The 17,698-nt window shown below is 34.9% G+C and overlaps 1 protein-coding gene across 13 annotated transcripts in view; it reads right to left on the bottom strand.

Moving 5' to 3' along the window:
* LOC145248838 (protein c-ets-1-A-like) overlaps nucleotides 1-17,698 on the bottom strand; it is a 423,966-nt gene that overhangs the window by 61,676 nt on the left and 344,592 nt on the right. For 10 of the 13 annotated variants that reach the window (XM_080110549.1, XM_080110557.1, XM_080110553.1 and 7 more), the window contains one exon: nucleotides 7,278-7,313. The exons of the other annotated variants lie outside the window; for them this stretch is intronic. In XM_080110549.1, coding sequence (XP_079966675.1) covers nucleotides 7,278-7,313 — 36 coding nt within the window. The remainder of the gene's footprint in view (nucleotides 1-7,277; nucleotides 7,314-17,698) is intronic. 13 annotated transcript variants of the gene reach the window in all.

Raw genomic sequence — 17,698 nt, 5'->3', positions numbered from 1 at the left:
TGGGACGTAGAAATTTCCAGGTTGGTATCTGGTGGCAACTTTTAGTTCACTGGAAGAGATGAACCCTTAGTCTTTGTTACGATGTGCATCTAAAAGGGAATTTCTAACGTAAAACTTGACGTGTACCATCTTCTGTGTTGCAGCAGTCATTTGCACTGACTGAGATTAGCAGTTGCACCAAAAAGTGGGGTTTGTTCTCTATAAAGCCTTCACCACTATAAATAAATCATCTATGTGGATTTCCAAACAATTTAGTTGTGGCAGACCTCGTATGTTGAAATTGACAGGAGTATCATCATCATAATATATATATTGAATTTGGAAGTATAGAAGTTTGTCTTAAACCCAGGCTTTGTTTTGATGAATTTCGGAGGAAGATTAAATTGGGACAGAATATGGAGATGTGTGCACAAGAGGAGACTTTGATGGCATGGTCACGTTGAAAGAATGGAGAGAAGTTGTTGAGTTAGTATGATAAATGTGATGATGTATGGAAATAAAACCTAACCGGTGATGGTTGAGGACATGCGTTGCATGGAGAGAAATGATACGAGAGTTTTAAAGACAGGCTTAGATCTAAAGATCAACGTTTCAATTGATGTAGCCTCCAAGTCCAATCTGTGAGGGTTGAGGACATGTGTTGCATGGAAAGAAATGATATGAGAATGATATGATGGATGTATAATGAGTCCTAAAGACAAGCTTTGATCTGATGACCTTAGAGGAGGATTAAATCTGGGGAGTATAGTGAGATGTGTAAAAATACACTTTGATGGTATAATCACGTTAAAATGGATGAGAGCTAGTAAAGGTAGGTGTGTGCGATTCAGCGATTCATTTGGTAGTTGCCGTGATGTGTAGTGCAGGTCTAAAATCCAGATTAGTTCTGATCTCTGAGAAAGATTAAATTTAGACAGTATAAGGAGTATGTATATGTGGAAGAGTCCAATAATATGTTTATGTTAAAAGAATCAATGAGAGGTGTTAGATTAGTAGATGTAGAACAGTTGAGGTAGCAGGTTCAGTTGAAATGGGAAAGCCAAGGAAAATATGGGAGGAAGTGAAGAATATGAACCTGAGGGGAAACAGGAATAAACCAATGAAGTAGTGTTAGGATAATTAATTGGTACCAGGAATTGAAAAACATTGGAACTTAGGACTCAGAAATATCTGTGTTTATTTTCTGATGCCCTAAACGATTCTTTTACTGTTTGTATTTCTTTGTTTTTTTTTTTTGTTTTTTTGTTTAAAACTTAATTTTCCCCGGTTCAAATTAATGATAAAATAAAATATCCTGATGATGGTGTATTAGATCGAAATATTAATTAAAAAAATAAGAAAAAAGTTTGTTTTACAAAATGCTCAGTTCTAATTTGGCTTATAAATGTATATCATGCGCATTTCATTTTAAATATTTGATTTTAAACTACCAGTAAAACTAAAATCTGTAGGTCACACCCGTGAATGTATTTTTACATTTGCGAAAATTTATATACACAAGGTACGTGGATGTTTGCAGTGATCCAGCCCCCCCCCCCCGCCCCTCCACATATACAAAAATGAACAAACAAAAGAAACTATTTAGAAATTTGAATCAGAAATTCAGAACAGAATTGGTAATTGTATCGGAATCAGGAAAGCTATTGGAATTGTCCCATCACTAAAACAAAGACATTGTCAGGGTTAGATTACTTTGGATGTCAATTTCTTCAAACCTTGCAAATACATGAAAGTTTGAAATGGCGGTCACCATCGTCATATTGTATTAATCCGATGATTCCACTTTTGGTGTCCCCCCCCCCCCCGATAATTTTCTAGTCAGAATTCTTTTTAAAGACATTGGGTACTTACGGTAGAGATTATGTGAAGGTTGCAAACATCCTAATGTAACGCAGTTGTTAATCTTTAACAATGTCGTTACATTTTAACATCCAGACCCAACATGTTGTTTGAGACAACCATAAGGAAACAAACAAAATGGAGAAATTTGACTCTGCATTTTTTTAGTTCTAATAAAAGGCAGTTATTGTCGGTACTTTCCAAACAATGCATTGCATATTTTGTTTAAAAGCCTCTTAGTTTGTCTCGTCTACCGTCTAGTAGTTTACAAAACCCTACTGTCGTGACACTGGTTTAAAAGTCTCTTGCCACCACAAGGTCGCACATTCATCTTATGCTGGCATGTGCTTTTTCCTGGTCCCTGCTATGTGGAGCATTCTTTTTTCTTTCCCTTCTCTTCCTCGGTTGTAGCGTCACTTCTTGTGCTGACTTCATTTGCATATGTGTCATGTGGCTGTTGCTGCTACACAGATTTTCTCGTTGGGGTTTACTCCCTTAGCCCAATGCCAACTAAGGATAACCCACTGGGCTGTGGGGCAGGGGTTGATGTGAGACCAGGGCATGAGAAAATCTGTGTTGGGGTGACACATTAGGCAAAGTCTGACAAACTGGACTCTTGGCACACTCCTGCAGCAGCCTGTCAGTCCAGTCGTCATGGTCTCTACCTGCCACTGGAACCGCTGATGGTCTGCCAAGATAGTGGACTGTGGAGCGTGCACCCACTTTTCACTCAAATCATCACTGCACTAGTTTTGGCCATGCAGACTCTTTATTTCCCACACACTATTTTTTTTTTTTTCTTTCTTTAACGACCGAGCAGAGTGAAGAAGACACCAAAGGCACGCGGCGCAGCGGGCAGACGGCATCTTCCCCTGTGCTGCCGTGTATGCAATTCACGAATTGGACATCACAGTCACCAGCGAGTCCATCAGGCATAATCTATCTGGGACTGTTAGGCATGGTGCAACGTCATCGTCGTCAGCGACGGACTACTGAAGAAAGAGAGCTGCTACAAGCGCTAACGGCGCTGTTATACTAACTGTAAGTGATTTTGTGAAATGAACTGGATTTGAACTTGCTATAACTTAGCCGTCATTCAGTGGCGTTAACCACTGACGTCACCGTCACCTCTCCAAAGGAGGAGATGATGAGAGACGTAGAGGATGGGAGATAGAGCTGAGAATATGCAGTTCATTTTCATAGATAAAAAAAGACAAGTTTTGTCATCTGACAAAATGGAGGCTGTGAGTTTAAACAGGGTTTGATAGTGAGCAAAACAGGCCATCACTAATACAGAGGATGATGATGATGATGATGATGATGATGATGATGGAGATGATGATGGAGATGATCATGATGATGATGATGATGATGATGAAGATGAAGACTAACAAGAACTGTCTTCTTTGTGATCTGACCTTGTCTTGTACCAAAGCACAGATGATGAGAGAAGAGTCGAATCTGTGGGGAGTTAGGGGAGGGGGGATATGGGTCCTATCAAAGGAAGTCCTTGTAAGTGTAATATTTTTTTTTCGATGTCAGGGGTCGGATGAGGATGAGGACTAAGTGTGACAAATGTTTCTCTGTACGAAGAGGTCACCCGCTATTACTCCATACAAACGCATTATCAAAACATTCCTATAAAATTTAAGGATTTCAGAATTAAAAATAAATCTCACATCAACATGGTCAGCTTATCATTGATTTACACGACTAAAGAGGTCTTTTATACGCACGTGTGCACGCACGCAGAATTATTTTTTTTTATAAATAATTATTTAACCACAAACATGTTTCATGCTAAGTAATAATCATCAGTGTGGTTATACATAGTTGTACCACCGGTCAAAATATTTGAACTCTGAACCTAAGTCACTATTGATTCCCATCCAACATCCTTATCCATTTAGCCAATAATATTTACCAGCAGGGATACCTGGCATTGCCCGGAATCGATTGATGATCAATGAATGTTTCACATTCTCATATTTTTATTGCCATCGAAATCAGTGAAATCGACAAATTTTCAATGAAATCGATCCATTACCTGCTCTAGTTGGGGATCCATCGTGGTGTGCTGGAAGGGAACTTCACATACCTCCTCGCAGTGACAGCCAAAAATATATTGTAGTCTACATTGCACTGTAAAGAACCTACTGTTGATTACATAAAATTATATATATATATATATATATATATATATAAATAAATAAAATGGTTTGACTCAAAGTTTAAAATGGAAAAGTCAAGTATCAGGGTTCAATTGTGCTTTAAACAAAATCCTTCATTTTGAACGTGCTCTTGCCATATCAAAAAAATTTACTGTCGATTTTTATATGCTGCATTTTTCTGCTTGTGTTATAATAAAACTTAAATGCCCTTGATGTTAGGCTGTATAAGGTGTTAACTTTGGTCGAAAACGATTGTTCCTTCTTTCATCAGATTTTTTAGATTATCGATTATCATTGAAGACATTCTGCCAGCTACAGTAAGTACATTTGTGTAAAAAAAATTAATAAAAATCAGCACAACCGTTGTGGAATCTATAGGGCACACACACACACACACACACACACACACAAAGTTCATTTTAGAAAATAGATTACTCTCGTACATAGAGTTTCGCTGCCACATCTACCACTAGTCTCTTCCTCTTAAATGGCATCCAAAAAAGTCCTCCCCCCCTTAATATTGCATCCCTGTGCCTGTTTACGACTATTTTAATGTAATATGCTCTGAAAAACTCATAGCACTTGTGCCTCATTGATGTAACTAACCCTGACTAATTCGACATGCAGCAAAATTTCACCCCTTCCACTGTAGAGATCCCTATATACCAGAAAGCCTTCTACTCTAATAGTTTCTTTCTTCAAACTGGTAGTCTTTGGACTTCCCTCCTGGATTACTGCTTCCCTTGCTCTACTGACATGCGGAAGTTCAAGTGTAATGTGAACAGACATCTCGCTGCTCAACTCCCTACATAGTGTTTCTACAGATATGGTTCCAAATTGTAGCCCTTATGTCCAAGTGATATTACACCTTGTTTGGTGTGAAGAAAAGTAAAAAGTAGATATCGGATCTCAATCTATTTTCGATTTAAAAAGTCCGCTATGGACGTCTGGTGTAAAAAGAAGAGCTTTTAAATGAAATTAACATGACTGGATTTGCATTTTTAAGCCCATCCATCAGCGTGAATGGTCTTGCATCATCAAGCTTGCCGACAGGGTGTCAATCTTGAAGATAGTCACCAGTGTGTGCATAGGAGATGTAACAGACCGCATATGAGCACGTGCGAAAATATCAGCAAATGGCAAGCAACTGTATTAGCAGCAGGAGCAGCGTTTGAACAGGTATGTGAATTGGCAAGTGTGCTTGGGCATGCGTCTGAATAAAAAGAAAGGACATCACGTGGTAAAAAAGATAAACAAAGTTGACGCCGAAGGAGATAGACGTATAAAGTGAAGGCAAGAATGGGCTGGCTGTGCCCAGCGTGTGGTTGGAAGAAAGTGTGGTAACAAACGATGGACGTATAAGCGATTGCTGTCCATGACTGGTGTATAGTGGAGCAGAAGCGCGAGACTTTTAAGCTGGTGTCGAGGCGAGATAGTAACGATAACAAGTGCTTTTGTTAAAAAAAAAAAAAAAAATTCTGCCCCGGATTTGTTTTTATTTGTTTGTTAGTTCCTTTCTGACTGTGCCAGACAGCGTGGGGGTCCAAGAGAGGTTTTAATTCTAATGAACATGGTTAGAGCCATGTTACAAAGGGAGTCTTGGATAATTAAGCCCGTTAGCAAAGGGTTTTGTCTCTTAATAATTATAAAAGTGCGTGGACTGTCCGGGCGTCCTTGCTTGCTTGAATCTTTGTATGTGGATAGATCACATTTGAATCCAGATAAGCCACCTGCACGATTTTATCGTAACTATCTGATAGCTAATATTTTGGTTTCGATTCTAGGTGGTGGCACTCAAGTCATTTATTTTTAAAACTTTTGAAATCACTACTATATATTGGGTACAACATAATAATCAATAGACAATTGACTTTATAATAATACAGAGTGGTCACTAGAAAAGCAGGAAATTTGAAGGTCAGCTTAGATCATGAATAAAATGTGTGATTGCAATTTTTTTTTATTGATGCCGTGTGAGTGTTGTAAAAATAAATTGTTTGACGCTGGAGAGAAATGCACGGACGACATTTTGAGTATCTAGGAGTGTAATATAACATTTGTCTTTGAAAAACTTTGTAAAAATAAATCGTACTTTGTAAAAATAAAGACTTAAAACTTGATATATGAGGTATTCGGACTGGTTGAACAAAACTGGTTTGCTTAATAGCTGCTAAGGGGTCAAAACTTGGCATGATGGTTTGACATAAATGTATATTTGCCCATGCACATTAACTGCATTAATTTGTCAAGTTTTCACATGCATGCATTGTTAGCTCAGATGATAGTGAATACCGTTATAGAGATAAATATTTGGGTTTCAATTCTAGTTGATTGTACTAAAGTTTTATATATATATATTTAAACTTTTGAAATCACTACTCTATATTAGGTACAATATAATGATCAATAGAAAATTGGGTGCTAATGCCGAGAATGATCCGCTCCATTTTTTAAATCGTATTTCCACGTTTAATTAAATTTTTATGTATTTTTATTCAATTGTAAGGTTAAAGTACAGAATAGGTACAAAACACCCTCCCCATGTTAAGAATGGCTTTTTAAATAATAACGTTATTATTTCAGCACGGATCACTCTCGGCATGAGTACTGAGAATTGGCTCTATAATAAATACAAACTCTGCATAGATAAAAAAAAAAATATTTTACGACTGGGTGGCTTGTTAATCTAATTTATAAAACTTACTATGTCTGTCTGCCTGTCTCATATTTTCAAAACTAAAAGTCGCAGAGCAGCGCTAGGGATCTCAATTGATTAGACTTTTATGAACCGTTCTTTTATGGGTCTTTAGCCGGTTAAAATAGTTTTTAAGGGGTCAAAATTGTATATTCATCTTAGTTTACTTTTAATCAGTTCATATGTGTGTTACGTTGGTACAGTGGTAACGTCACTAACTTTGAATGTTACAGTTTTGCTTTCGGTTTCGATTCTAGCTGATGGCACCCAAATAATTTTTTTTTTTTTTTTTTTACCTTTTGAAATCACGACTATAATAATATATACGAAATCTGAACAAATTAAAATATATTCAAGCATATTTTATGACCCCCCCCCCGCTATTAGGTTGGTGCAAAAAATGTTTTTATCAGGTACGTAAAAAGAAACGACATTAATTTTGCACCAACCTATTTTTTTTTTTTTTTTTTTTTTTAGTCTGGTCAAAATGGATGATAACGATAAACTTTTGAGAGTGAGTTTTTAACCTGAATGACATGCATCGATCAAATGTAGAAAGTAATTCAACAAACCTTTGGCGAATTGTTGACGTTTTTGATAGGGATTTTCTAGAGAAATGGAAGAAAGAAAAAAAATGGGTAAAAATTGTTGAAAAAAAAATAAATAAATGCACGTTTAAAAAATAAAAAGCAAAAAGAAACGTCTCGTAGGAAATAAGATTTATTTACGATTAGTAAAAAAAAAAAAAAAAAAAAGAAAAAAAAAAGTGGTTTCATTTTCTTGAATAGTGCCCCCTCTCCGCCCAAGAAATACTGCTTTTCTATAATCGTAATATGATGTAGTTTGTTTAAAGTTCACAGGTGTTGAGGAAAAGAACAGTTTCTTTAGTTTTTTGTTTTTTAAAAAATATTTTTGAGTTAAGTTTCTACACGGTTATCTAATTTGCGTAACCATATTTCATAATATATTTCGAGGTATGATCTCTTTATCAAAAAATAAAATCCCTTCAACACCAACGAATTTTCACTTAAGCCGCATGCCATCTGATTTTTGGCATATAAACTTTAATTTTATCTGGAAATTACTGTCGAAATAGTAACTAAAAAAGTTTTTTAAATATACATTATATATTTTTTTAAGGATTTACAGCGATTAATAGCAAATTATAGCCATTACAAGGCTAATTCTGACTTATTACTGGTCAGTGTCAAGGGGAGGGTAACAACTGATGAATTTTAAATATGTCGGAGCGAGACAGTTCTCGCTTCCTCATAAACTTTATTTTCTTGGTTAAAAAATAATTACTTGGTCAATTTACATGACTTTTGGAATATGACATTTTCGTTCCGTGACGGGCACGTATTTTGTTGGTGCAAAAAATGTTTTTTGACGAGCATCATACAGATTTTTTTCAGTATTTTTTTTTTTTTTAATTAGGTTGAATTCTGGACAAGGACCAAGAAATATTTCTCCGATTCAAAATAAGTTACCGTCGGCCATGTTCCCTCTCCTACCCCCGAAACAAATTACACTTTTTGCCTTTATTTTTCTTATTTCTGTCGCATTCAGAGTACGCTGTTGTTCTCCGTTTTTTTTTTTTTTTTTTTTTTTTTTTTCTCAAGAGTGAGTTGGGGGATAGATATCCCTCCATTAAAAAAATTAACTTTTCTCTCGTGCTGTAAAACTGTAAACAAAAAAAAAAAAAAAAAAAAAAAAGTCACTTTGAGTGAATAAAGTTTTCCAACTAACTCGGGTTGGTATTTAAGAGATAATTGGATAAAACGACGTACTCAGAGGCTAGAATTAAAAACGAAACAAAACTGCGCAGCAGAAATACGAAGCCAAGGCAAAAAAGAACCACTCGAGATTTGGCTGGTGTCTCCTTTCGCAAGTGAATGGCATACAACCATGTCTACTATAACAATCAGTCTAAATAGTACACCCTACCCCCATCGCTTCGCCCGTACACCATATAAGGGCCGGCCCATTCATCTTTGACCTCTGATGTCACAATGCGTATTCCATATAAGGAAAGCGTAATGAAATAAACCACCCAACCACTGAGCGACGTGAAAAGGACGCCCATTCAACTTTTCACCTATGACCGCTTGGCGGTTTAATGAATGAAAAAATGAAAAACAAAAGACACTCTAAAACTCGTTGGGATTATTTTGAACCTTTTTTTTTCTCGCGTGTTTGTACGTTTTTCTCGCACATACGTTTTTTTTTTTCTTAGTAATTAATCAATTATTTATTGAAATAAAAATTACAAAAGCATTAAAACGAATTTATTTAGAAAAATAATTACGAAATTAAACCCAGCAGAATGGATTTCCGTTTTAAACAAATCGGCCATTTTAATCTTTTAATAGTTTTTTTTTGGGGGGGGGGGGCAACAACGGTTCGGCGCGGCGCACGTATGGAAGCGGTGTAACCACACTCTGTAATTTTTTATTTTCGTCTCCCCCCCCCCAGCGAATTATTATCGAATGGTCACTAATCTACGAGATTATTCCAAAAATACCCCCCTCCAATAAATATTTAACATTTTAAGGGAGTGTTCCGTTTTTAATACATCGTTCTAGTAAATTGATCCTCGATTTTGGAAGCATCGACTTCTCCGGCCAAATTTCACGAATCTAGTCTTTTTGTGAAGAAGGCCAAGCTGCTTTTCAACAGGCTAAATTCGCAAAATTTCGCCGAAAAAAGTCGATGCTTCCAAAATGGGGTCCGATTTACACGAAAATTGTATTAAAACGGAGCACCCCTAAAGAGATATACAGTTGGAGAGCAAGTATGTAGAGCGTTATAACGAGAAAGCCCCCCCCCCTTCTTAAAAGTCATTAAATTGATTTTTTTTTTCTCTGTTAATATCATAGCTAAGTTTATAATGTATGATAATCGCCGGGAGAAGGGTAAAATAAAATAAAATAAAATAAAACTTTGGAGGGAGCACTTTTGTACAGGTCCGCCGATTATTACGGGTTTCTATTACTGTACACATAGGTTCGAAAAAGTTGTCAAAAACAAATAAATGTTATCAAAGGCAAGATAAGTTACTTTTCTACCTAACTGGATATATTTTTAGTGTTTTTATTCAATGTAACATGTTTATTCAGCTCGAAAAACAGTGTTTACGGATGTATTGGAAAATTTAAAATGGCGCCCAACTCTTTCATGCGGTAAGTTTAGGAAAAGGAGTTAAAAAAATGCCAAATACTGATAAAAACCCACGGAATATATGTCAGCCTATGTTACGGTAACATATTAAGCGAGTTTCTAACAGTATTTTGTCTAGTTTTTTTATTTTTTTTATTTATAACACCTTTTCGAATATCTCAAGCACCTAATTTTCTAACTTATTGTTTTTCGTAATTTTTGGATATGTTCATTACTGCGACATTACAATTAAGTAGATACCATTCGTTTTTATTAGAAATTCAATATTTCGATTTTCGAATGTGCCGCTTTGTTTTGTTTTTTTTTTTTCATCATTTGTTCGTTTTTCGTTATTTTTCTTTTTTCTTTTCTGCACAATAGAAGAGTCTTAATTTGTGTTCGAATGTTAGTTTTGGGTAGGAATAGCGAAATATATATATATATATATATATATTACTACAACAATATAGGAGCGGCTGTTTGTGTACAATACGACGTTTTTATAAGCTTTGTCGAAAACGATGACAGTTTAATGTGCATTTAATAAAGTCCGTCTTTAAAAACTGACTCAACAGCTATCGTAATCTCCCGACTCTCACCAATAATAAACAGACCCAGGGTTGACGTGGCGGGTGAAAAGTAGGTGTTTACTTCCTTCTCACCACAAAAGAAGAAAAAAACATGTGACAAGGTTAGGAAGATCAGAAAGCGCATTTTTTTTTTTTTTAAATTGCTTGAGCCGCCTCGTCGGCATTCCCCGGTAGGCACACCTCAGGCATTAAGCAATAAACTTGCTTCACCCGAAAGACGGAGGGCAACAATCTGGGAGGGTGGACCTTCTAGGACTACCCAGAACCACACCTCAGCCCGACAGATTCAAGGTCATTCCCTATACTCCAAAATGGCAAAGACTGCTTGTGTCGAGGATGTATTCTCAACTGATATGGATATAAACTAGTGTCGAGGTGAGAGGTGGTCCAGCTAGGTTTTGCTGCGGGCAATTTATAAAGATCGCGGCCATGAAAGAACGCTGAAAAACAAACTGTTTAGACATTAAAAGTAGTTTTATGCTGTTTTACTTATCGTTTCTATTAAAAGTTCAGGTTAGTAAGTATTTATTTGCTTCTCCACGAAAGCAAATTAGACACAAGGTCGTTTTTTTTTTTAATGTGGAGGGGGGGGGACAGCTCCCTCCAAAAGGGGGGCAGTCTGGCAGTATCCAAATAAATAGCAATTGTCTGATATGAAGGTTTCCGCCTCACAATTGATCAAACCTAATTGACTTCAAAATGTCCCGGCTACAAATGAGAAAATCCCGCTTGAAAGAGGACAATGAATTTAACCTGATGTTGTGTTTATCTTACAATGAAATTCGAATTTTTAATCTAAATGATTCCTCATTTAACAATATTTAATTTATTATATTTAATATCATTATAACACAAATTAATATTTAACGAAAACAACGACTAGCTTTTAAAAAAACTCCTATCGTTTGGTCACGTGCCAGCGAGGAGTAAATAAAGTCGGTCTCTAAAAAGGAGTTCCATATAAAATGACAATTTTAGTTAAGATGAAATTATAAAGAATAAAATTAAAAAATTTTAAAAACACTTTAGGGTTATTTTAAATAGGATGGACCATAGAGTAAATGTGGTATTGTGGTGCCTGCAATCCTAAGCCCAATCTCGAGTTATATCGAGCCCTTGTGGAGAGGCAGACTTGGAGGTAATCCTTAAATTCCGCGTGGATTCTGTTTACTTACGTTTTCTGCTGAACGTTTTGCTTAACGGTGAACGCCCTGGAAAAGCCCCTCTTCCGGTTAACGCTGACCAGTTTAAAAATAAGCAAACCGACTGTTTTTTTTGTTTATATTATTTTATTGTTTTTTTTGTCTTAAATTATTTCAGGATGGTTTCAGTTTTAATTTAAATTCAAATATTTTATGAAGAATGGTTTCATTATTAATTTTAAAAAATGCTATAATTAATAAATGCATTTTTAAAACTTCATTTGAACTTTTTTTTTTCAAATTGTATTTTATACAATATTACTATAAATAATATTTTGTTTTTACTTTGAAAAAAAAAATTTTAAACTAAAAATAGTTTACATAAAAGGTAAGTGCAATATCTTTCCATTCACAAAAATCCTGTAAAATTACCACTCAGGGGGCACTAAAAACGAAAATAACGTTTAAAATTCAAAGAAACAAGTAATTTCCAAAAGTGGAGGATCAGTTTTCTATATTAATTTAACGTAAAATGAGCACCCACTTTATTGGCTACCCTTTTTAATGGAAGGATGTTTATTTGCTAATTGTAGCTTGGTAGATTAACACAAAACCTACCTTAAACTTGTTTTCTAGATGTTTTCGGGTGTGCTGAAAACGAATATCGCATTTAAATTTCCCGCATATTAAAGAAGATAATTCTTTGTTATAAATGATGGCCATTGTTGTACGCGCAAGCGTGCGCAACAATGACCACTACATAACAGAGAATCACATTGTTTCATATTCTGAAAACTACTACATATTCGGAAAAAATTAAATGCGATATTTTATGCTATAAGTGGTAGCTTTTGTTGTACGCGTATATATATATATATATATATATATATATATATATATATATATATATATATTATTAAATAAAAAAAAAATAGATGAACTCTTATCTCAAAAATTTATTACGTCATTTCTGTTTTGAACAAATATGGCCGACGTGTTATATTATTACATGAAACTTGCGGAAAAGTATCTTTTCAGTACAGTGAAAACTCGTAGCCGGTCACAATTTTAAATGCGGTATTCGTTTTCAGCACACCCGAGAACACAGAAAAATATTTGTAAGGTAGGTTTTGTGTTGGTATACCAGGCCACAATTACCAAATAAACATCCACCCTACAAAAATTACCAGACCCCCCCCCCCAAAAAAAAAGAAACCGGTGGCCATAATGTAAGTGCTCATTTTACATTAAATTGATATAGAAATGTGATCCCACACGTTTTGAAACTATAATTTCTTCATATCTTGGAAATTACTCATTTCCTAGAATTTTAAACTTCTTTAAAACGTTTTAAACGTTACTTTCGTTTTAAGAACCCCCTAAAACCTATTATAGTGGTAATTTTAAAGGATTTTTGAGGGTGGAAAGCCGCACCCTTGCCTAAAAAATATTCTGTTCTTTGAATTTTTTTTTTTTTTTTTGCAATAAAAGAATCCAAGCACAGAATATTTTTTGTGTAAACTAGTTCTTGTGAAAAAGAAAACTCGTAAAATAAACATTTTGTTATAATGAAAATATATTTTATTTAAAAAAAAAATACAATAAAAAAAATGTCTTTTATGTAAACTTTAATTACTTTTAACATGTTATAGTTCGATTGCTTATTAAAAAAAAAATGAATAAAGATTTTTTCAAGTAAATATATTTTTAATTAAAAATAAGGACTTTAAAGAAAAAAAAACAAAACAAAATAAAAACTACATATAAATGAGTAATGTCGCTACATAGGGTTTACTGGTGATATGAGAAAAATTAAAAATATTTATGATCTTAAAACATTACATAAGGAATCATTTCGTTAAGAGGTTAATTTATTTTACTCTTCGAAACTCGAGAAATGCACGGTTAACGTGTGTAAACATAAAATGAATAAAACTAAATAAATATGGCTGTCCAGTTGCCATTTTGTTGACTAATAAGCAGCCTTGACCTTGCGATCAAAAAATAATTTATGTTGAATTAATTCACGCGATGCAACAAAGGATTTCGCCGAATCTATTTGTGCCACTCGATCTCTCCACATAAATTCATAAAAGATACGAACTAAACAGATTCACCGAAGTCCCGTCGATTCAACCTTAGTTTTTGATCGCACGCACAGGTCAGGGCTGCTTAACTGAACCGCCATATTTATTTATTTATTTATTTATTATTATTATTATTATTATTATTTTTTTTTTTTACACACTTTAAACTGTGCATTTCTCGAGTTTCGGTGGATAAAATAAATTAACTTTTGGGTTTGTATTACTGTACACATAGATTAAAAAAGTTGTCACAAAAACAAATATATAACAAATAAATGTTATCAAAGGCAAGATAAGTTACTTTTCTACCAAACTGGATATATTTTTCGTGTTTTTATTCAATGTAATATGTTTATTCAGCTCGAAAAGCATACAGTGTTTACCGATGTATAGGAAAATTCAAAATGGCGCCCGAACACGGTAAGTTTGGGAAAAGGTGTTATAAATAATAAACTAAACAAAATAATGTTAGAAATTCGCTTAATATATGTTACCATGACATAAGTTGACCTATATTCGGTGTTTTTTTAATAGTATTTTGTCTAGTTTATTATTTATAACACCTTTTCCCAAACTTAACCTGTTAAAGAGAGAGTCGGGCGCCATTTTGAAGTTTCCAATACATCGGTAAACACTGCATGTTTTTCGAGCTGAATAAACATGTTACATTGAATAAAAACAAAAAATATATCCAGTTAGGTAGAAAAGTAACTTATCTTGCCTTTGATAACATTTACTTGTTATATATATATTTTTTGACAACTTTTTCGAATCTATGTGTACAGTAATACAAACCCTAACCTTTTTACCTGAAATGACTCCTCATGTAATAATTTTTAAGAAAAGCAGCATTTTCTCATATCGCCTGCAAATCCTACGTAGCAACATTACCTAAAAATGAAACTACGCTTAAAAAAAAAGAAAAAAAAAGTGCATTTATTTATTTTTGATCTGGTAAATATTAACCAGAATGGACTTTTCCAGGGCGTTTACCGTGAAGAAGCAGTGCCCAGCAGAAAACCGAAGCAAACAGACCCGCGAAACTTGAGGATTAGTTAATAGGAAATACATAGACCATTATGTGTGTGTGTGCGCGCACGCGAGGTACACAAGAACAACAGGTTGCTTGTTTTAAATAAATTAAAGTAATTAATGTATCCGTTTTTCGTAAAGAAATTAGATTTGTTCATATGCAAATAATAGTTTTGTTTTCGCACTGAGTCATCGAAATAAATAATCGCGTTTCAACTTCACAGGTTATCCGCATCGGTAAAGCTAGGCACAGGGCCAATTTGTAATGGTAAGTCCTAGCTCACCCCCCTCCTATATATTCACTAAAAAGGTTCCTTTAAACAAATGAAAAATTTTCTACAATCGGTCTTTAATCACACCCACTAAAAAAGGAGGTAATACCTGCCTTATATTTAGGAAACCGATTAAAAAAGCTATATAATACATTGACTAATTTATCTGCTAAAACAGTTGCACAATTAAAAGAAAGGGTGCTTATGTAGAATTACTTATTTAAAAAATACAAAAAAAAAAAAAAAACATTTATGATGTACGTACTTGTTACAATACGAAGATGTCATATTCCAAAAATCACAAATTGATCAAGTAGACTTTAACTAAGAAAATCCAATTTTAAGACTAAGCGGGATTTGATCAGCAATGATGTATAAAAAGGGAAAGGCAACTCAATTCGAACTATCGAGGGGAAAGTCAACCTTATAATGGATCCAGTTTAGTATTAAATCGCTAAAAATCGTAAATCTTTATTTTCTTAGATAAAAGAAATCTATTTGATCAATTAATGATTTTTGGAATATTACATCTTCGTTCCGTGACGAGTACGCACATCAAATTATTCAGTATTTAAAAAAAAATTTTTTTTTATTATTGATAAATAATAAATACGAAAATTAGATACAAGGATCTCAAAATGCTTTTGCCACATATATTAGCAGACACCACGATGTTTTTCAACAAATTTTTTTTCATACCTAGACATGTTTCATGGTTATGCAATTATCAGTGCAGGAAGTGATAATTATTGCTGGTCGCGAGACTAGAACCCAATCAAAGTTTTACGGGTTAGCCTTCTTCATGGCCATTAGGAATTAACATTTAAATTTAAGTTAATTAAGTTACTTATGAAACTGTAAGCGAACTTGTCATAATCAAACGGCGATAAGAGTATTCTACAAACAGAAAGTTTGGAATGATGCATGTAGCTATTTATTAGTCCCTTTAATCTTAAAGGGTCTTATAACACACACACACACACACACACACACAATATTATTATAATATATAATAATATATAATTAATACGACATTTATATATATAATAATATATAATTAATAATATATTTAATGTTATTAAAATATATTGTCTGAGACCGTACTGGTAAAAACTGCTTCCGATTGTTTCTCCGCAAAGCCACTAAAGGTAAACGTAACATGCGGCTGTAGTCGAAATTGAACTCACTGCACGCGTTTGTAGTGTACCTATTTACAATGCCTCCCCACGGGACAGAGTTAGACACCAGGGTCGTTTTTTAATGTGGAGAAAAGGTACAAAAATAAAAATTGTCTCAGTCGTGAAGGATTTCTCCTCCACCGAAAAAGAACAAGAAAATGAAGTGCAGCATCTGAAGAACAGATACTACACTTTGATCTTTTTATTTATTTGCTTCCCCACTGAGCAAATTAGGCAGGAGGCCGTTTTTTAATGTGGAGATAGGGGGAAGGGGGAGGGAAAGGGGGGATCCAGCTCCCGAGAGGTGGGAAGTGGGAGCTGGATTAGAAACTGTTGGTATGAAGGGTTGCCCCTTCAGTGACCAAGGTCAGATATGTGGGGTTACCCCCACATATGGTCTTTGCTAGTCATAGCTGGTCTGTGCTAGTCATAGCTTTGCAGTATCTGTCGGAACAGATACTACACTTTGATGTTGACCAAAAGGCCTTTGTAGTGTAATTCAAATCTTGTCCGTAGCTGAATACTTGATGCTCCGCTAGGGTTATCAAAGATATTTTTCCGCCATCACCAGCTAGCTAGGTTGCCTGCCACGGCTTAAGGGAGACTCATCAACCCTCGAGAGGTGGACAGACCGCGCCAGTTTCCCAACCTGGTATTTTACATCGCGGTACATACAACGCCTCACCTTCCCAAATGGCCACCAATCTGGTACTGGCCAGGCTCGACGTTGCTTAACTTCGAACTGGCGTGTCAACGTGATTGTGCCGTGTTAACAGCTATTGTGCAAAGTCACTAATAGAATAGGTATTATCAAACGTGTATAGTTGAACGAGAGGGGGGAGGGAATAGATTGTTGCAAGTGTTCGGACGGCGAGTCGGTTGGTGATGGGGTAGGTAGTCCACGTGCATGTGTTAGGGGAGGGGAACGTATTGGTTGTCAGGGGTAGAAAAAGAGAAAATAAATAAATAAAAACGACACAAGCGCGTGTAACTCCAACCTTCATTCCATCTAGCGACAGACATATAGGTCTAACGGTCGCCCTCGCATACTTCCGGCTAGGATCAAAGCGCAATAAACTGCCTATGGAATAGTAAATTACGAAAAACTAAATTTTCAATATTTCTTTTTCTTTAATGGAAATTACTCCAGACAAAGCATGAAGTCACTTGATGTAAGGAATTATAAAAATAAGAAAATAAAATAAAACCTACTTCAAGGTCAAAAACTTATCAACGGTAAGTGTTAGATGAAATAGGTTCTGACCCAGAAAACAGCAATTCTTTCCTCTTTGTCAGAAACATGGCTCATGGAATGTGAGGACTAAAGGATAAAGTAATGGAATTTCAATTAGATTTGGAGCTATTTTAAATAGGATAGACCCCCTAAAGTAAATGTGGTATTGTAGTGACAGAGATGAGACAATTCCAATATTTTCCCCCCGTTTCAGATAGAATTGTCGATTGTTTTAAATTTCCAATTCCGATACAATTACTGATTCCGATTCTTTCACAAAATATATAAGTATAAAGCCG

The sequence above is a fragment of the Euprymna scolopes genome, chromosome 27 (genome assembly GCF_053919585.1).
Source record: "Euprymna scolopes isolate OS-2025 chromosome 27, ASM5391958v1, whole genome shotgun sequence".
Lineage (NCBI taxonomy): Eukaryota > Metazoa > Mollusca > Cephalopoda > Sepiida > Sepiolidae > Euprymna > Euprymna scolopes.
Note: the sequence above shows the minus strand (reverse complement) of the source record. Positions and strands in the feature narration are given on the sequence as shown.